The 21,594-nt window shown below is 38.4% G+C and overlaps 1 protein-coding gene across 1 annotated transcript in view; it reads left to right on the top strand.

Moving 5' to 3' along the window:
• Positions 1-19,717, top strand: part of MTX2 (metaxin 2) — a 29,833-nt gene extending 10,116 nt beyond the window's left edge. The window contains exons 2-10 of the mRNA XM_041403647.1: positions 2,795-2,842; positions 3,822-3,868; positions 13,027-13,099; positions 14,378-14,454; positions 15,201-15,293; positions 15,988-16,026; positions 16,436-16,561; positions 17,181-17,257; positions 19,228-19,717. Of these exons, the coding sequence (XP_041259581.1) occupies positions 2,795-2,842; positions 3,822-3,868; positions 13,027-13,099; positions 14,378-14,454; positions 15,201-15,293; positions 15,988-16,026; positions 16,436-16,561; positions 17,181-17,257; positions 19,228-19,435 (788 nt within the window). The 3' untranslated portion in view covers positions 19,436-19,717. The remainder of the gene's footprint in view (positions 1-2,794; positions 2,843-3,821; positions 3,869-13,026; positions 13,100-14,377; positions 14,455-15,200; positions 15,294-15,987; positions 16,027-16,435; positions 16,562-17,180; positions 17,258-19,227) is intronic.
• The last annotated feature ends 1,877 nt before the right edge of the window (positions 19,718-21,594 follow it).

The following is a 21,594-nucleotide window of genomic DNA, read 5'->3' on the forward strand; positions in this document are numbered from 1 at the left end:
TACCTGATGAGCCTGGACCTCTTACGTAGCAGTGTGTATTTAAACTTCGTGCTTCATTAGAAATAAATGTTTCATATTCTAGATGTCTTGGAAGAGGGAGAATGAGTAGAAATTGTAAGGTATGGGACAGATAGTGAATGGGTATTTAGTTATTTCATTTCTAAAGTACTGCACAGGTATTTCTACCTTCACATGTATTGTGGAACATGATCTGCATGCAATTCTGAATGCATAGTGCAGAATTTGTTTATTTTCTAGGATGTAGGTAATAACGTGTGAATCTTAATGTGAAACTGATAATTTTAGAATCCAGTCTGTACAGAAATAGTGAAATCAGTTACCTTTGATCTGCTTTGATTACAAAGAACTGAAGACTTTGGTTCAACGCTTGTGAGCATGTGTCTACCTCATCCAAACACAGTCAGAATTGTGACCTCACTCTGGGGACTGTTAGATGCCAAGTGCAGGGTGTATTATCCATTTTCTTACAACAGCTGAAATTCGGAGTTCCACGTGTACTCATAATGAAGGCTGAGATTTTTGTTTGGCTGTTTGTCCTTGTTTCATTTACTTGTCAGAAACATATATTAGTACACAACTAAACTGTATGTAAGTGAATTCAAAGGCTTTAAATTTTCCTTGTCCTTTCCTTCTCTCTATTTGGGTGTCTGCTCTTGTGTACTAGGACTGTGGGATAAAGACTTTATATCATCACTAATAAAATTAGGGTCAGCAGATATGGTTCATGAAAGTAAGTATGTGATTAGGAGATTGTGGAAGTAAGGTTTAAGCTGAAAAGGGCAAAAAAGATGCAAACAATCTTCTACTTGTATTTTTGTTTGTAGCATGGATATGGCATGCCTTTGCAGCAGTGTGGTTTTGGATTCTGTGTACCAAGAAGCTGGTAGAGTGTGGTGTGTGTATTATATCTCCATATCTCCATGGCTGCATATAGCTGAGTGCTAAAATCAGACTGGAATTAGAATCTGAATTTCTTGGAATGTACGATTTTTGTGGTCCAGAAGTATTTCAGCCATGTGTAAAAAATAGGTGACTTCCAGTTTAGGCTGGAAACCAAGAATTAGTTATAAATCTGACATTTCAGTCAGAAGAGGATCAGGCAAAAAGTTTCAGTAGGAATGGGTCCATGGAATTGAAGCTCTGTATACCCTTTTGGGTATGTAAAAAGGATGTTTTTACTGTTTGGCTGGAGCATTTACAAGATCACTGTAATTTAGTCAGTTACTTCTTTAAGTATCTCAGAGTCCAGAAATGATGTTTGCTAAAATATAGCAATAACATTCTTAATTTCCTCCTTCCATTTGCTCCTGCAAGACTTCAGTGGACTTGAAGAAATGTATATTAGATAAATTATTTTAAATGCTTAAGGTTGTAGTATTGCAGACACTATCTTAGTTTCTTTTTATTTAAAGATGTAAATGTACTTCCACCTCAAGAATTTTTACTTCAGGGCAAAACTTTAATGGTAGGGTGTAAAACCAATAACTGCTACAATAAAACATAAAACATTTTTCCATGACACTTAAATGTGATTAGTTGCTTTCTCATGCCCATACTAGTATCACTCTGATAGGCTCTATGCCTTAATGTTAGAGATAGTGACCTTCACAAAACTGTGTACAGTGTTTTGAGCTTTACATTCTTTGTGACTTGCATAAAAGTTAATACTTCATGAGTATCCAAAAGGAATGATAGTTAGATAATTGTGCACTTTTTCAGTTTGAGTTCTAAGGGAGAAGATGCAAAGCCTTACTTAAGCCAGTGACATATTTATGCTTGATCCGCACATAGCTATTTATATGCATTATTGCTTTAAAAAGTAATTTACATGATTAGAGCATAAATTTTATTTACAAATGGCTATTTTAGGTAGAATGCAAGGTTTGAACTGATATTTAAAAACAGATTTTTAATCAGACATTAACAAGGAATGTAATGGATACAAAAAATGTGATGAAGTGTTACCTTAATGCTACCATTAACAGTAAATTGGTACTGATTATTATTTTCGCCTTCCCTTACATTCATACGGTGTATGATTGATTACATGCAATGGCTCTCAACTGGAGGATGTGATTGGCTTTTATTTCCTTGCCTCATTTTTTTAACAACTGCCTAACTGTTTTGAACTGATGATTCAGTTTCTTGAATGCATATTGACATTCCCATTTTAGGGTTGAGCAGTACATGACTTAAAGCTGTAGGCAGCTCTGGTCATCCTGGTGGGCACAGTTTTGACATGCCTGGGCTCCTGGCTCTGTGGGTATTACATAGCATGGGGAGGACACAACTTTAAAAGGCAGAAAGCTTTTCCATTTCCCTAAAGCATTCTTCACACGTTGGAGGTTTGTGCTTCTTTCCTCTGTGTATTGTTCTGTTCTCTCCAGAATTCTTCATTTAGTACCTTAATAAATAGTTGCTCTTGGGAGTGGCCAGAATTAGGATGGGAATGTGCACAAGGATATCTTTATGGTGGAGGGAAAATCGCTGCATCAGTTGCTTCAGAATTGCAAGGCCATTCTGTAATGTAGCTTGAATTTTATCTCTTCTTGCAACATTACATTCTGGGACTTCTTTCTCCGTGATGTACCCCTGTGAGCAGGAGAGAAGTACAGGAGGAGAGCTTGTCACTGGGACATTTTTAGGGCAGGCTAAATATTGCATTATCATCTTTGCAGTCTAAATTCTTGCTCTGGGTAACACTCGTGTTCAGTTAGCATTTATAAGCACATTGGTATTCAGCTTGCTTAATTAATTTCTTCTCTTTCCACAGCCGCAGAGCCTTGGCCTGAAAATGCTGCATTGTATCAGCAACTGAAGGGTAGGTACACTGGTTTTGGCAATTAATAATTACCTTATTTTTAGAAAACACATTAAATATGCACTAAGATAATTAACTGCAAGGAAGCACAGAAACTGTTAAAATTGTCCTTTGTGTTTTTTTGTTTGGTCAGAGGTTTTAGTTATGCTTGCATCTGCCAATATAAACCAGCTATTCATGGCCTATAAGGTCCTTGGTTTATTATTGACTCATTATATTGGCTGCTGTAGCCAGTGTAAAATGATGTGGTTGCAGGCACAGTTGGCAGATTTACTGCACCAATAGCTGAGGCAGCAGATTTTTGAAGTCTTGTGGTAAAGTGGGCTCTCAGTAAAAAGGAACTGTTAAAATGTATAGGCTAGGATGGTTCACTCTCCCTTTAGCAGCTCTTCATATATCATCAGATCACATTATGGCCCCCATTTGGGGCTCAGCAGCCTGCTACAGTTGTCAGAAGACTGCAAAGTAATGAAGACTAATAGGTAGCAGCTCTAGTCTTCTAAGCATGGAATTTTTATTGCAGTGAACTTGTCATCTTTCTTTTGTGTGACAGACCTAGACACAGTGTGCAATATTAGCTGCAAGCTGCTTTTATAGGTTTCTGAATACTTCTACTTTTTAGCCAGAGGAGGTATGAAGATGCGATTTTACTTAACTTTGATTAGAAGGAGAGTAATTGGCATAAAAGTCAGGCTTTTTTTTCTTTCTTTTAGTGTTTCTTATTGAACATTGGTGGTAATATATGATAAGTGCAATTGCATTTGCGGGAGAAAAATTCCTGGTATTTTTTTCCTGTTTTTTAATATTCATATTATAAATTTTCCAGTCCAGCTGCATAATAATTATATATGTGCTGCTTGTTTTATGCATAAGAAATGCAACTCAGCATTGTTTACAGTTACAGGTCAGTAGCTAAATGGGTACTGTTTTTTTGTAATTGTGTGGTTTATTTTTCTTCTTTTTTTTTTTCTTTCAACAGAGGACCAAATTTTGCTTTCTGATAATGCATCTTCCCTTGCTGTTCAGGTAAAATATCGTATTTTCTAAACAAAAGATATTAATGCAATTTTATTTTTTAAATTATTATCTAGGTAACATAACTATATTTAGCTAATGGATTAATTTAAGAATTATTTCTGCCAAAATGAATGACTTACTTCCTTCCTCTGATTCGCTTTACATTGTCGTTGAAGTGACAGAGCCTAAAGGATTTGAGGATTTTGAAAGTCCTATGTAGAGTTCTGCTCCTTGTGTTCATGTTTATATTGATCTGTGTACAGTATCTGCTTGCCTACTTACTCTGGGAACTGCATGGTTCATACCTTTTGTCACTTGCTATGCATGTTTGTCTTGTAGCATCTTGCATGATGTTTGCCAGTCATTTAATTCTCATAGCTAATACTATGCCCAAATATGCCCAAAGTCAGGGCATATTTGCTTCATGCTGTGAGCATCACATCTTTCTGTGTCTCTGGTAGGTTTTTTTTCAATTTCATCATGTGTACAGACTGGAGCTCCAATGTGGTTTTTAGAAATAGTCCATATAATTGACAAACTTGCACCTCTAATTGACTTAATAGCACCTCTGTGGCTGTGAAGTCCGTGTAATCTCCATTAACCTGTGAGGTTCAGTAACCCCAAATCTCAAGGGGACGTTTTCCCTGTTAGTAGCAAAGGCCTGTCACAGTGGTGGGGAGCAGGATGTCTGTAAGGTTCTTGTCCTTCAAAGCAATTTTGTGGCTGCTTTGCTTAGCAGGGAGTTGCACTGTTCTCCTGCATCTTGCATTTTGTGTGTGGTCTAGCTCAGAGAAGCTTCAGCAAGCAGTCTTTGAGGGCTGTTCAAAGAGGTCACTTCTCATTTACCAAAAATGGGGCACTTGGAGATTGTAACTAACGTTACTGGTAAAAAGGTTAGGATCACTTCATCATGGTAGCTGCTTCCAGGATCTTTTAACTTTTTTCCTTCCAATCTGGCACTCTAGGAGATAGCTTTAAGAGTAAATTTGATCACAGGAAGAAGGTAGCTTTATCCTTTGCTGGAAAGAGGAATCACCTCTGAGACACCTAATAAATGGGGCAGTGTTTATTGGTTTGAGTAGTATGTTTTATATTGATCTCAGTGTTACTTTTTACCCCAACAACTGTATTTTTGGGGGTTCTCATGAATTTTCTTCCCATCTAACAATATATGTATATGTGGCTTGTATTTAAAACACAACCCCCTCCATCTCACCAACAAAATAACCCTAAAATTTCCTTTTCTAATGCATCATTTTTCTTTACTGTTCCAAGTACATTGTTATCCTACACATGTCACTTAGATGATAAATTAACTATAATATATTAAAAATCCTTGTTTTTCTTCAATATTCTCTAGCTGGACAGCTGATAGTAGCCATGACTATAAATATGGCTCTGGTGGATATCTGATCTTAAACTTCATAGAATAATTCTGTATTGAGGAATTGTATCAATTTTGAAGAATCTGTGTAACATGGTTGTGACAGGGAAAGGATAACTATTCTTGGTTTCTTTGATCCATTTTGAAACGATACTAGGATATGTAGTGATCTGAGAGGTTTAAATACATCAGTGTGTTTTGCATAAGGAATTTGCTTTTTATTTTGATGAGAGCTTATTTGTTTGTTTATTTGTTTTTTTTTTTTTTTTTTTTTATTTAAGGGGGTGGTAGGAGTTGGGGGATGTGTGTCTTTCTCAAAGGAAAATTTGGGAATGAGGGAGGAGGAGAAATAGGAGCTGGTACCTGGGACTTCATTCCTACTTTTTTTTCCTACTTTTTCCTCCTGTTACTGTTTTGGGGCACATCAATATCACCAGAGCAGATACATAGTTTGTTTGTGGTTGTTGAACTTCCATGTGGTGAAAACATCAGAAATTTGAGTTGAAAGAGCATGTGGAATCAGCCACCACCAAATCTTTAAGAGACATGGTTTAACAGCAAGACTCTGGAGGTGCTGCAGCCAGTCTTTCAGGTATTTTATAAAATCTCCTTGTAGCACCTCTTTGTAAAGCTGCTCTCAGGTCTCAGAGGGACATACACGCTGATACCTACACATAAAATAACACGTACAATCCAGTGCCATAGTAAGAAACAGTCAGAGTAAAACCTGACTCTTTCAAAGTTGCCAGCCCTGCGACACAGATGGCATTTCAGGTACTGCTTGTTAAGGGAGCAGGTCAAGCAGTCAGCAGAGCAAGCTGCTCTCACTGCAGATGTAATTAATGTGTAGAGAGGGCCGCAGGTTGAATATAGGAAGTTGGTTGAGTCTTGCTGTTTTAGTAATGATTGGACTTGCAGCTTCTCATTGTGCAATAAAATCTGGACTCTTAATAGCCACATGTCAGGTGAGAGAAGGGATGAGTCTTTTGGGAATTGCTGAGTAACTGTGCTGGTGCCTATAGTAATTAAAAACCAACCAAACACAAAAATTGTTCTCATCTTGTGGAACTTGGCTGTTGATTCTGGTAGGCTTGTTTATTTTTATTGGTTTTTAAATTCTTCTTCTGCTCATTGTTTATTTTGGAAACAGACTAATTTAGCAATTTCTTTGTCTTTTACTGGGTTCAGATTCTTAGTATTTTCTGAAAATACAACATAACTTCAAGTAGCAAGCGCATTATCTCTGGTACATCTTGGTGTTTGCACTTCTTGTTTGTTAGCTTGAAGCAGTGTATTATACAGCCAAGTCCACTTGATCTTGGGCTGCAAAGCCTTAGTATTGAATGAAATTTTATTTTCACTGCAAATTAATTTAAATCAAGGGAAAATACTAATCAGTAATGAATATCCAGCTGTTGAAAGGAGATTGTAACAGAATGAAGGCTCTGTTCTTGTGAGACACTCAGCCCTCTTCCCATCAATGTTAATGAAAACACACCTCCTGGGTAACAGGACACATGGTTAAAACCATTCTCCATGTGCAGCTACCGTTATACAGTATTCCTGCTTATCTGGCTTATCAGAGTGAAAAAAAGCTACCAAAACCTTTACACAAATATATCTCAATAACAAAACAATGCTAAAACTTTAGGAAGGGAATAATGGAGTTTGAAGTAGATTAAAACTGAATTACCATAGGAGAGTATGTTTCAGTCTGAAGCAGAGGGCCTGTCCAGGCTCTGTCTCATTGATGCCTGGTGCAGGTAAAGCCATTTTGTTTAGTGCCTGGCCAAGAAGGAGGGAGGGGGTTAATACAGCTGCACTCTGCCAGGCCTCTTGCCTCAAATGGCAGCTCAAAGCATCTTCTGTACTGTTCCAACTTGTCAGGAAGAGGAATGTGGATGTTGAGACTGTCTCTTTTATTACAGGTTCTTCTGGAATCTTTATACAGTTAGTCTCATAGTCTTGCTCAAAAGGCTGTCTAAAATGTTCAGAATTCTGGAAATTCTGACAGCTGTCCTGAGGTTAGAGAGCCTGCAGCTCATTTTGTTAAGATATGTATTAATTGCTTGTGCAGTCAATATCCTTGTAAGTAGTCTTAACATATTCCAGGGAAGTGCTTTTAAAATTGTCTGTTCTTAGCCCTGAATGACAGAAGGAAGTTTGGGCAATTTAAAATTGTGTTACACAGACCAATTGCTTATTTACTTCAACAAGTAATCAAATAAATGTGTAAATCATACATGATTAATTGCCCTTGACAGATTTGTGATTTTTTTTTCTCTCTCTCTGTGTGTGTATGAATTGTGGTTTGGTTTTTCTCTAGACAAAACATTAGCAGAAATTTGAACTTGTTGCTGAGTCTTAAACAAAAAGCTTGGTACTGAAATGAAAATCTGCCAATCCCTTTTTTTAAAAGAGAATAAAAGCTGGAATTCTTTATGATGAGAAATGCAGTATCAACATAATCAATCTAGCAGCATTGTGTTGTTGCTAAACATTCTTAAATCCCAAGCTATACAGGTACTGTTTGTGAGTGAAACATCTTTCATATAGTTCTAAGATGAAATTACCTCTGAATGAATAGAATCTTCATTTATCTTCAAAACCTCTGTGCTACCAGTGAATCCACTCTTTCTACATTGTACAACAAGAATTACATTATACCATTAGAGCCAGTGCCATGATGCAGTATAAAATAGATTGTTTTGGAGAATGAACGTGGCTTTGCTATAAATTACATTCACAGGTACAGAGGAATTTGTTATTTTGTTTAAAATAGTCACAAATATAATTAAGATCTTAATTTATGTTAAACTACACATGTGGCCATTACCATAACTGGATTAGGAATTTAATCTGTCACTCAAGCAATGATACTGAACAGTTTTCATTTATAACCTTAGACACACTATTTCAGTTACAGGGACTGCAGCTGTTTGATATGAAAACTGAATTATTCTGTAGATTTTTTTCATGGGTTTTAATTTTAAAATGTGTTCCTGCAGTAAAGTAGAGAATAACTCTTTACTTGTCATCACATACTATCCATTGTATGCTCATGAAATAACATAAAAATGAAAACAGAAAATGCATTTCACTCCTTCTTCCTAACAGTATGTTGTGTGAGTGCCTTTAGAAGTGCTGCTGACTAAGATATGGCTTGGAATGGCTCGTTCTTTATTAAAAACTAATCATGAATATATCTTCTTCAAATGAAGCCTGGACTGTGCCATCTGAAAATAGTGTTCCTCATGTGGCGACATAAATTGTGAACTATTTGAGTCTTGGCATAAGTAATTTCATTCTTGCCTCTGATCTCAGAAACTGCAATCTGGATATGATTTACTTCAAGTTGTAACTCATTTTTAATGAGTGTATGTGTTTGCTCATATGTGTTTTTCTGGGAGGAAACTGTAGGGGAAGAGGAGAGCATTGTGGTGGAGCTCTAACAGGGTGATTTGCTGCCCAACGTGTGTCCTGTGTCCAGCTGATGGTGTCCTTAGCTGGCAGGGCAAAGAGGAAGGGAGAGCAAGAGTGAAAATCACACCTAAACCAATTAACTCTAGTAATAAATAAAAAACCCTCCTCTTTCCCTTCTCCTGTGCCTTCCCATTGTATTTCATGTACAGTCACTTCCCATACTTGTCATCAGAGGAAGACACAATGGCACCCCTTTCTTGCATTGCTCTGGGGGTGGCAGCAGCAGAGGTGAGGATGTCAGTCCTGTGAGGACAGGAGGGTGGGGAGGCAGGAGGAGAGGAAGGGTGGGCTGAGTTGTCCGGTGTCTGGCTGCGGTTTCTGGGCTCTGGGCTTCTGAGCTATGCCAAATCAACACAAACGTGATTGCCCTGATTGTTTTTTAAGATAATTGAAATCTAACATCCTACTTATATTTTGAATTTTAAGTTGGGTTGGCTATAAGAAGAAGCAAGCCTTACTTGAATTGTGTCCTTTAAGCAATGCTGTTGTAAATATACTCCATAATTCTGGCAGGAGGTGTCAACTGCCATGATTGAAATGAATGATAGGCATAAGATATTTGATTAATTTTGTAACAAGTGTCACCTCGAAGCTTCCTATCAGCCCTGTTCACATAGTTACCAATACCTTGTTCTCTCTCAGCAAAAACATGAACTTGGTTGTTCCACCTGATTTTGACAACAGAGTGGCTCACCCTGTTCTCCATGAGTATAAGGCAGTTCAATACAAACCATAGTCCTGTGTGGATCAGTGTGCAGTGGGGCAAGAAAGGCACTGAGAGGCTTCTCCATACTTTTCTTCAATTCATTGTCCACAACTCTTTCTTCCCTACTCTGTAACAGTAAATATTGGGAGGGTAGGGGAGGACAGACATTATTCATCTGGTTGCTTCTGTTTGCCTCCCTCTCATCCCTTTCTCCTCATGGGTGTGCAGAAACATCTCTGTCTACAGCAAAGTCTCCCATTAAAAACAAGATGCACAGGGGCAGTAGCAGCACTGTAGACTCAGTGATTTCAGTCTGGAAAAAGAGAGATATCATTGCTAAAAATGTTTTTTTTTTCACATTTCTTCATTCCTCCTCCTTCTGGGTGTTAGATACTGTTAGACTGCAGGAAAGAGGCAGAGAGCATGTTTGGGAGAGAAACTGACAGACCCTATTAAGCCAAATCTTTATTTTTTAACACCTTTATCTGTTTCTTGCATTAACCTCATCCAAAGAAAGGATGTTTTTTGTTCCTCTGGTGCTGGAGGAGATCCAGCTTGAGGCCTATAGTGTCACCCTCTTCTTTCTTTGGTAGTACACTTTTTTTTCCAGAGGAGAAGGGAGCTGGAAATTTAATGCTGTTACTTGGAACTTTGTGAGGTGGGACAGGCTGTACTCAGTTAGATGTCTTGTTTCTAGTTTTGCTGTTACTATCTTGCTTGCCATTTTCTGGTGAATTTTCACAAGGGTGTCATTAACTAGATCGTGTGTTACTTGGAATTCAGTTGGCCCCTTTCAGTCCTTTTTTGAGTTGATCAGCCAAATTTAGGATGTTAACAATAATCTCTGATGTACTGGAATAAGCCTGGGCCCTTGGTCTTTCGGATTGCTCAACTTTTGATGTCATGTCTTTGAAGGGGTGTTGATATCTTCATAAATCTCAGCAAAACTGCAGTGGGGTGGTTTCAGCCTTCAATCTCTTGCCCAAAAGCTCTCAGAGGAGATGAGCACACTCCAATTTGCTCACAGAAAAAAATTTCTCTCACAAGAAAAGCAAGGGTAACTTGCCTGCTCAAATTGTGTATGTGGGTTTACCCAAAGGGAAGCAAGATGTTCTGAGCTGAAGTAATCAGTGTTCCGTGGCATCTTTTATCAGAGTTGGAAGCCATGGTGGTCTCATACCATCTGCACACCAAATGTGCTGGTTCTTGACATTCTGTGTGAGTGGTCAAAAAGGGAACAAATCCTCCCTTGATCACTGGGCTAAAGCGTGTAATGAGATAAAGACTCAGAGAAATTGCTGCTTTGTTCTATATTCTCTCTCTAAGATTTCTTTGATCTGTTCCAGTTTCAACTATTTTGGTAATAGTTCATGCCACTTACTGTCTAGTATCAGTTATTGTCTAATATCTAGCATACCTAGTTGAATGCATCAGAAAAAATTTCTGGCAGTGAATATTTATAGGAATGCATTGGTCATGATCCTTGTCCTTGTTTTTTTCTAAAAGAAACTGATTTCCATAAATATGGAATGCATTCACTGTGCTTGAAAAGTCAAAACCACCTGACTTGTTAATGCTAATAATTTCCAAAGCCTGTCAGTTACATCAATGAAAGAATGTAAGTACTCATAGTAATGCAAATTGCAAGGCTTATTTCTTAGGCTGAGCCCTCCTAATTTGGGATAATACTGTTGTCTTTTACTGGTTCACATGAATTTTTTAGTTGACTTCAATGGTGTCCAGTGTGCCATTAGTTTAAGCTGAAGTAAGAAGTAGAAGTAGAAGTACTGGCCTACTTCTCTAGTTAATGATTAGTTAAGCAGTGTAGATTCAATAAGGATTAAAGTTGTCTTATACTGAGGATTTTTCCTTCATTTTGCTGCAGAACATTATGTAAGGAGCACTTAAAGTTGAGCAGGTCATATGTTGGATACAAATTACAGCTCACCAGACATACTGGTCTTTTTATTCCCTGGGCTTCTACCTTTTAAAAGATTTAATAGCAGGTTTTTAAAAATTTTAAAAATTAAAAAAAAATTCTGTTCTTAAGTTGATTGTATTTTATATTTAGGTTATACTATTAATATTACATAGTATATTACATATTTAGGTTTATTTCATCACTCATCTTAAAGCCAGTGCTAAATATAGAGAAAGACTGAAGTGGAATAGGTCTTGGCATGGGGATGCTGAAGGGGGTTGCTGGAAGAAGCCTTGTAAAGCTGCTGAAGGGGCAGCTCCAGTAGTCAGTGGTCACTGTTTCAGAACCTTGCAGGAAGACTGATGTGATAAATTCAGTACTGGATGGGTTTATCTGGATCATTCTGATCAGTCTGAATCATTCTTCTCAGTGTCAGTCCTGGTCTCTCATTTAATGAAGCATTCATCAGAACTGAAGTTGACTCTTCCAAGAAAGTTTTCTCAGGTTTTTGATTTGGTGTTTACTTTAGGGTCTTCTTAAATTTCTTTTTCATTTTGATTTTTTTAACTGAGGGTAGACTAAATGATTTCTAACATTACTAGAATCTGTGCTCTATTATGAAGAATAGCAAATCTTAAAGTTTAGGTTGCTTTCACGTGTGTGATTAGAGTGTGAGCAGCTAAAGCTGTAAGAATGTGGTTTACTGCCAGATCCTGCCATCTAAAAAGCAGGGAGGAGGCTTGTGTAGAAAGTGCTGTGTTACAGCACTGTTTTTCTACATGGTGGGAGCCTTGTTGCTCTAGGCCTTTTTTACCTGAAGTCACATTGTAAAAATAGGCAATAGAATAATTTTGTAATCTGGACTTGTGACCTGTCTAATTGCAGAGACAAAATGAACGATAGGACTGAGCTGAGTTGTGAGAGTCTCTAGCGAGTAAGAGATTCCTTATTTGCCATGTTCTGTCCAAACTGCAAATATTTGTCTTGACATTTTGGTATTTCAACAGAAACAGCCTGTAGATTTTGTGGTAGTGGCAGGTGCTGACAGAAATTGTTAGCCTTCTGAGAAAGCTTTGAATCAAAGAACACAGATAGAAGGAAACGGTAAATTGATCACTTATGCTCTCCATGAATCCCATAAATAAAAAATAATACTTTGTCCCAAACCAGACTTCTGCTTTGACAGTATCACAGAGCAAAATTCTGGCTGCTATTGTAATTATAATGTATTGTAATTATAATGTGGGAAGGTGCCATATGTGTTTGCCATGTTATATAACATTACCTTGACTAGCCAGCTTTAGCTGGGAGAAATGAGTATTGTGGTTTTTAAAAGGGGAAAAATGTCACTCAGTTTTGTACAGCCACAGCACTAATTGTGTCTGTCAGATACTGCTTCTTTGCCCATCTTGACAAAACAGTAAAAATAGATGAAACTGCATTAGAAGAATTCCAGTGAGTGTTTGAATGATGAGCACTTGTCTAATGAAGTTAAAATGCCTTTGTTTTTCTTTTACTTACCCTTCTTCTTTCTTCCTAAGAACAGCATGCAAGGAACTATACTTCATAAGTGTGTGCTGGGAACCAGCTAACACAGGCAAATGTATTGAGAACGGCACATTTGTTTGCCACTGGTGTACGAATGCTTTTCAAATGCGACTCTTTGTTTCCAGGCCTTTTTGCAAATGTGCAATCTGCCAATCCGGGTGATTTGCAGGGCAAACGCTGAGTACATGTCCCCATCTGGTAAGTGTGGCCTTCATTTAGATTACTGTGTTACACCTCCATTTTGATACCATGGCAACTGGGCCTTGTCTTGCTGATAACAGCCGGGCAGTGCTTCTGTGTGTGGGTTGCCTTCCCCCTCCTCTCCAGAGCAGTTTCTCCTCTGCAAGCAATCAAACCCGTGAAATGCAAAGTAACATTGGCACAATGCGTACCTGTGTGAAGTGTTCACACGGCTCAGTGCCTGGTGGAAACCTTCTCTCAAATGTCCCGAAGCAGAAAGACATATGTGTCCAAAAATGGTTTTATTCTGCATTCAGGGAATATTCCAGGAAATGCTGTTATATTTTCCTGTTGCTGGAATGAAACAATACTGGAGAAAGGTTCTCTTTTGTTACTCTGTGTGGGAGTTGATTGCCAGGATACATTTTCAGTATTAAGGGTGACAGGTGATTTTAAGTCTTCCTGAGATCCATGAGACTGTCTGGAAAAAAATCCAAACCCACCACCAAAAAGTTAAGTGTTAGAAGGGTACACAGCCTGTTTTTGTTGGGGGTGACTGCCTAAAAATGCCCAGACACCAGCTTCAGAATATTGCCTAAAAATCAGAAAGAACTACAGAACACCAGGTGCCAAGATCCTCACGCTCTGTCCCGGAGTTTTGTTGTGTGAGGAGATCCATATTTACTGATTACCTGGCTCTGGCTGATGACTGCCATATGGAGGTTCCTGTCAGTATATGTCTGCCAGCTACATGGGTTCTACTGCTGGTACTGATATTTTTGGTTAAAGCAGTGAAATGAAGTGATTTAAAAAATACCTAAAACCAGCAATTGCTTGGCAGGAGTGAAACCCCTGCAAAAGCAAAATATGCAGTTATATGAATTATTTGTTAGTAAATAGAGCTTTGAAATGCTGAATCCAGGCACACAGGAGCATCTTGCAAGTGCAGGACTAGGACTGGTGACACTTACATGCTGTGTTTTTTCTGCCACTCACACCTCATGTCTGCACTTGCTGGCATCTAATTTAGGTCTGAAGACTTCCTTCTTTTTCTAAAAACAAGGAGCACAAGAAGGAAGATGATACTGCTTCAGTTTTAAATGTAGGCAGAATTACATACATTCTTTTTTCCCTTACTCCTGGAGTCTTTTACTGTTTCTACTCACTTCTGCTCACTTACCTTGTTTCCTTTCTTTATAATGGTTTAATGATAATTCAGAGAAGGTTTGCATTTGTTCCCTTCTCTCGGCTCACTACCCTCTGTCTCATTACTACAATACATTTCTCTTTTTACAGGCAAAGTACCCTTTATTCATGTGGGAAATCAAGTAGTATCTGAACTTGGGCCCATAGTCCAGTTTGTAAAAGCCAAGGTAATAGTACATTGTTTTCATTAATTATGAATGTTAATCCTGCTTAGCATTGTGCTGATTTAGTGTGCTTTTCTGGAATGTTACTGAATTTGTTAAAACAGTATAGGAATCTAGTGCTGTTTTAAAAGAAAGATATCGTGGAACAGGAGTTCGTGAGGTGAAAATGTTTTTCTTTGTCATTTCCTCAGATTCTCCAGGTAAATTCTATGCAGAATAGCTGCATACCAGTGCCAGTTTCTGAGACTGTTTTCCTATGTACTTTGTCTCTGGATCTCAGAGGTCTTAAGCCTAGAATAAGCTGTTTTAAATCCTGAAATGTCAGATACTGTTCGACTTTGCCTTTTTTCTCCCATCCCAGCCCTCCCCTCTATTTTAAAAAATGCCATGTTTTCACTGAGAAGTTGAATCTGTACCACTGATGTAAATTTGTGTTTACTTCTTGCCATAGGGATAGACTAACCAGGAGGTTGTGTGCTCAAAGTGTGCTCATCTATAACTGATAATAGTCTGAATTTCTTGTAGATTAGTTTAGATTTCGTATAGATCAGATTAGTTACATTATGATGATTTGGTTTTAATCGTAAAGGATACTGGATGTAAAAATTTCACATGTAATATTTTATTGAACTATGTAAGAGAATAGGATCTGAGCCCAAGCTCATTGATGTTTAAGGTCCTTGGGTCATACGTTGCTGAGTATTCAATACCCATTCTTACATGTGTGTCTTTTTTCTTTTTCCCATTAGGGCCATTCTCTCAGTGATGGGTTGGATGAAGTCCAAAAAGCTGAGATGAAAGCTTACATGGAATTGGTCAATAATATGCTCTTGACAGCAGAGGTACAGCAAACCTAGTAACTCCACACACTGTAGGCAAGAAAACGTTAGGATTTTTCCCTGTAGTGGAAATAGTGCTGTTCCTAAATTAGGTCATCAGCTTTTGAGGTGAAATGACAGGAATAAATTCTCCTGCACTGTGGATTGCTTGCTGACCTGTTGCTGTAGCCACATATGATTCCCCTCACCTATGTCCAGTGTGGCACACAGCTGTAGAAGTAACTGAGCAGAAAATGCCAGTGGTTCCTGGGGTCCTAGCGCACCCCTGCCTGGCCAGGCACCCCCTGTCACTGCCCCATGTGCACACTGTGTGTGCTGGCAGCCTGGGATCCTCTGTGCTGCCTGTCTGTGGCCAGTTCAGGTGCCTCAGTCCTGGCATGGGAGCAGTGCTGGAAGCACTGGGAGGATGCAGGTGACTGAGGAGCTGAGGGCTGGTCACCTGTGCCTGGAGCTGGATGTGGTGTGGCAGCAGGAGGAGGCTTTTGGTCTCAGCTTAGTTTTGGTGCTGGTGAAGTAAGGACTAGCAGCTGGGTTTTTGCCTTCCAGTTTTAATTTCTTTGTACATCAAAGGTCTGTGAGAATAAATGAAATGGAAATTTTAATCTAATTTAGAAAAGAAAATTCTACTAGTGAAAAATGATTGTCTCTGTATTCTCCTTTATTAGGAAGTTCTAGTAAGTGTTCTTTCTTTTTCTAGCTCTATCTCCAGTGGTGTGATGATGTTACAGTAGAGGAGGTGAGTGGTTCCGCAGCATTCATCTTAATTAAAATTTAATGAGGAAACACTTTTGCTCACAACTGCAAGTCCCTACTCATAAATGAAACATGGGGGTTTGTACCATTAATGATAAAGTCTTTTCACTTTAATTTCACTTGCATGCGCATTTTAGGGAAGCTGTGTTACTGGAGGGAGCTGACTGCAGAATAGATAGAAACAGGTTTTGTTCATGTTTCTGAAATAACAGCTTTAAATAATTATGCTGCAAATGGTGGATTCTGTGCAAATAGTTACAGCATACACACAGCTGCTTTTCTCTTCTGCAGCTCCTTTTCTGAGAGAAATGTTTAAATATCAGCTGTTTTCTTCAAGAGGTATCTGTATTTTCTTGTATTATAACACAGTACCTTTGTGTTTTTCCACACAGATTACTCACCCAAGGTATGGCTCTCCTTATCCGTGGCCTCTTAACCGCATTTTGTCCTATCAGAAGCAGTGGGAGGTTAGGCGCAAGATGAAAGCCATCGGATGGGCTGAAAAGACACTTGAACAGGTAAGTATGAAAAGTGAACTTTATTTCTTTACCCTCTTTTCCTTTTGATTTCTTTTTATTTTTATTTTTTTAATTGGCATTGGAGAGTAGCATGTTCCTGAAATAGATGTAGTGAAATGTATGTTCTGTACTTTAAACATTTTCAGGAGTCAGGTATTTGCCTTCAGCAGCAAAAAAATTTAAATTACGTGCAACATGATGGGGTCCAAGGAAGGATATTTTGCCACAGCTGTACAACTCTGTCAGTGTTAGTTTAGGCCATAGTCCTGAAAATAGGCTGTGAGTTCTATGCCCTGCTTGCTGTATGATGCTGATAGGCACTCTTTGTGGGATTGTGGCAGGTTGTGGAGTTAAAGTCAATACCTTTCATTAAGCTTAGTTGTAAATGTTATGGGAAGCACTTAATCAGAGTTGCCTTACATCAAATATTAGATTAAGTAACACTTTGCTACCTGCCTGCTGTGTAGGTTTGACTGACTTTAACAGCTTTTGATATTCCAACATGTTACATTCCTTGTTCCCACTGTTGGTGAAAATAGAATAAGGAGGTTATTTCTTCCAATAGTGTTACTTGCTGACAATATGGATCTTTGTTTCTTTCTTCTGTGTATTTTGATAGGTGCTTGAAGATGTAGATCAGTGCTGTCATGCTCTCTCCCAGAGATTAGGAACACAACCATATTTCTTCAATAAGCAGTAAGTTACTCTTCATTGAAATACTGCATCCAGCAATATGAGATAGAGGTATATACCCACACACATACAAATGTATTTGTATGAAACTCCTGTTTCATTTTAATGCTGTGTGATTAGTTGCAGAATTACAAATGTGTGACTGGAATCTAAACATGAAATTTCAGGAATAAGTATTTAAAGGTTATAAAGGGAAAGCTTCTGTAAGTTTGTTGTATTTATGATTTCATTTTACTCCTGCTTGTCTTCTCTGCAGATTCTACCACAACTTATGTAGGCTACAAATGTACATTTTTGTATAGTTAGTTTCTTATTAAGAATGGTACATTTAAAGCTTTACTTGTATTTTTTGGGTAACATTCTCTGCTAGAGGAGTGAATGTATGTTGTGCCAGCCTGATCAGGGCAGCTTGTCTTAACACGAGAAGCAGTTCTGAATGAACTGAATTAGCATGAGGGTGCCTGTGAGTTTTAAGAACAGGGGGAGACGCTAGCTGATCCACAAAGAACTAAATGCAAAGTGAAAAACAAGATTCACATTGCCCAGAGAGAAAAAAGAAGTTACCTGACCTCCATGGAATGTCCTCTGCTCTCACCAGTTTCTTTCAATTACAATATGCTCTTTTAATTTTTTTTTCCTCTCCAATAATTCATGATTCTGGAAATGTTACAGACTTAAATAACATCACATTAGTTCCCTCTTGTCTCCTGTGTGTAGATCAGTCTAGAAGTGCTCAGGTCTGGATCTCAGTTTACTGTATTTGAACAGGGAGATGTCTTCAAATGGCAGCATTTGGTTACTTGTCTGCATTGTGGCTTTGCCACTTAATCTATTCCAAGCTGAGACTACTTGAGTAGTCTTAATTTAGAGGATACAGAAATACGCCTTATAGAAGATGACTTTAAGGTGCATTTTCTCCTTTGATTGTTAAACATAGTATCTCTTAATTTTTCTTTCTGTATTTCTAAAGAATTGTAACTTGGGGAATTTGTGTTGATTGGTTGTTCACAAGGCTTTTTTGGTAGTTTCAGCCTTTAAATTTTTTAGCTGTCTGAAATATTACTAAGAAAATATGTATTTTTAGTCCAGTAGTTTTCAGTCTGTGACTTCTGTGAGTCTTTGGGAGGTAAATAAGAAAAGCAGCCTGTTTCTGACAGATTAAAGTTTGTTATGCAGGGGTCCATATCTCCACTGGAGAGTGCTTAGTCATCCACAAATAAAAAGGCAAAAATTTTATCAGTTAGAAAGGCTTCGTGCTGCATACATTGAATGTTAGTAAAGGGGGACTCTGAAGTTACTAATAGATTTGAAAAAAAAATTATTTTTACATGGACTACTTACATACATGGACTACTTAAAGGTCCAGGGTGACGATTCAGAATTTAGGTCGCCATACCTAAAACATTCCCAAAATACCTGTTTTCTTCTGTGTAATCCCCTTTCAGAAAAGGGATGTTTCCTGCTGCTGCCACCATGGAACTCCTTTTTGTGTTGGTTGAATAGTTCCAGACTATTGCAGAGCACAAAAAAAGGAGTGGGAGTCATAAGCTTCCACTCATTTCCTTTTTTTTTTTTTTTCCTCCTTGTGAGATAATAGTTGGATTTTTTTTAACATACATCTGCAGAAGAAAAAGAAGAGCCACAAAACACCTGATAAGTATTTGCCCTTGTTACAGGACTAAAAGGTGGAGCACGGTTTGAAACTAGATCAGTAAGTCTGTCTGATCTGAGAGATGTTATTTCCACATTTCCAAGCTCCCTGAAGCAAGAAAAATGCCATCCTGAGAACAAGCAGAGTTCTTAATATACCCTTCACATAGATTTCATACATTTGGTTTAGCCTTGCTTGATTTCATCCCAATTCTTAGACTGCATGGCTAGCTAAAGGTTCCTCAGAACAGCATGGTTTTTCTTGATCAGGACTTGTCTTCCAAATAACTGGGTTTTTTTTTGTTTTTTTTTTTTACCCCCAGACCAACTGAATTAGATGCTCTGGTGTTTGGACATCTGTTCACAATCCTTACTACTCAACTAATCACTGATGAACTCTCTGAAAAAGTGAAGAACTACAGTAACCTCACAGCGTTCTGTCGGCGGATAGAGCAGCAGTACTTCGAGGGTCATGAGGGAGACAGCTCTACAATTGCAGCCCGGTCTTCCAAGAGGTCCTTGCTGAGATAAGCATGGTGCTTGGGGTGCATCACCTTGCAGTTTTGGGTTTATCATTGCTCTATAAATGGATTTTGAGAGTGGAAATGTGTGTTAGCTTTTTGAAGCTGCCAAGTCATTCTGGAGCAAGAAAAAATGTTAAATACAGTTTTTGTGTTGTAGAATATACTGTGCACATTTAAGCTGAAATGTCTGTACGAGCGTTTCCATTTTAATAGCCTGTATGCCACTTACTGTAAAGTGACCTTGGAAAAATATTGTATCTGTTTCAAAAAATAAAACACTGAAAGTTGATCTCTGATCCTTGTGAGTGGGATCCTTTTGACAGGACACTTGGAAGAAAGTTGTGAGCTAGTTAGAATTACTAGGCTGGGAATGAAAGTATGCATTAGAGATCTTAATGTTTGTCTGCCTCAGCTAAAACTTACTCAGAAATTGGGTGAAAAAAATGTCTTGGAGCTATGTAGCACACAATTAATGTGATCTTACTCAGTCAGTTCCTATTTTTGTCAGAGTACCTTCTGGCTGTCAGTCCTTCATCTTGTGTGTGTCTTGCCTCTGCTTTTGTCTTTCATTCACCTTTGGTTTTTTGATTATAATTTTTTTTTCTTCCTGTAGTTTCCCAGTTTTAATCCCCAGCTTGTCTTGCAATGTATTTAAGAAACTAATTTGCTAGGTAAGTGTCTTCCTCGCTGTTTCCACTTCCAGTATGTCGACATTGCTTCTGAACTTTGATCTATCTACCAGATGTGGTTCTCATGGAAAAAGGAGTCACTGTGAGCCTGTGGCTGGCAGGTCTTGGTCTTTCTGCCTCCGCATTATTCATGGTACATGTAGCCACAATGACACAGAAGTAAACAAAGAAATCTCACTGTGGTGTTCCAAAAACCCTGGCAACTTGGAACTTTTCAAGGGAGAGTTCTTGTGTGTAGGCAAGGACTGAACTGACTAGTTTTATTTAGAGTGCATTAAATGGTACTACTCTGTTCTGCTGTGTCAGTTGTTCTTGATGCTTTTCCAAAAGCACCACCAGGAACATGCTGGTGGCAGAAACAAACCTTGTGCACTCAGGGGGTCATGGGCACAACTGGGAACCAGCTCAGGCTGTTTGGCTTGTTGGAACCATTGTGTTCTTACTTTGAAATATGTTCATTTGACTATATGCTTCAGTGTAAGAACACTTAATGACTTGAACTAGTTATAAATGGTTATACAATGGTCATGAGGTTTTGGCTGCCATTTCCTTCTCTCTTAAGAACTGAGCAGAAAGCAGCTGCATGCCTTGGACTGGCTGCATCTCATGACAGGCTCCTGAACCACTCCTGCTTACTCACTGCTTTTGTGGGGAGCCAATCTTGCCAGCTGGACTGCAAAACAGAGCTGAATTCTTACTGCCTGCTTTTTGATATAACAGTCCTAAGTCCTGCTGCAGTCAAATCCACTAAGTATCAGTGTATAAGGTGTCTTGGTCTTTCATCAAACCACTCTTGCCAGGAGATGCAGATTGCCCTTGTCCTGCATTTCAGTCTTAGAATTTCACACGTCCCTATGTTGAATACCTTTTGAAACTAAACCCCATCAGCTGTTGACTGCTTAGTGACCATTTCCACTATCAAACCAGTTGGTAGCTGAGAACCCAGATATTTCTTTCAAACTTGCTTTTTTTTTTTTAAAGTTTGGAGGGAATATTGTGATACTTGCTACTTTGAGCACTCAGACTAAAGTTAGCATACCATGGTGATGAGGAAATCCAGTGTGAAAACTCAAGTATCTTACTCCAGAGTAATTAAACTGGTCTTTTAGCCTCTTGCTATTTGCAGAGCACCATTCATGAAGAAAGATTTTAAGCTAGCCTCTGTTGTTTTTGCAATTCTGCTACCAGTAGAATGAACTACAGGACTAATTTACTTAATGGATTTCTAAACCTACCTATTAATTTTTATTGGTCTGAAAAAGTGCAGCTGTATATGTGTTCCTCCTCTTTCAGGACTTCAGTCGCCATTAGCCACCTTGTAGTCAAATTTCAGCAATTACTTTGAAACAGCATTGAATGAAACTTTCTGCATTCTGGCAAGGTGAGGCAAAGCAAGCTCTGTAATACAACACCTTGAATGCTGAACAGCAAGTTATTGCAGATTTTGTGCAGTAGCATACAGTGAGCTTTATAACTT

This window comes from Onychostruthus taczanowskii, unplaced genomic scaffold (genome assembly GCF_017590055.1).
Source record: "Onychostruthus taczanowskii isolate IOZ18803 unplaced genomic scaffold, ASM1759005v1 scaffold20, whole genome shotgun sequence".
In the NCBI taxonomy this organism is placed as follows: domain Eukaryota; kingdom Metazoa; phylum Chordata; class Aves; order Passeriformes; family Passeridae; genus Onychostruthus; species Onychostruthus taczanowskii.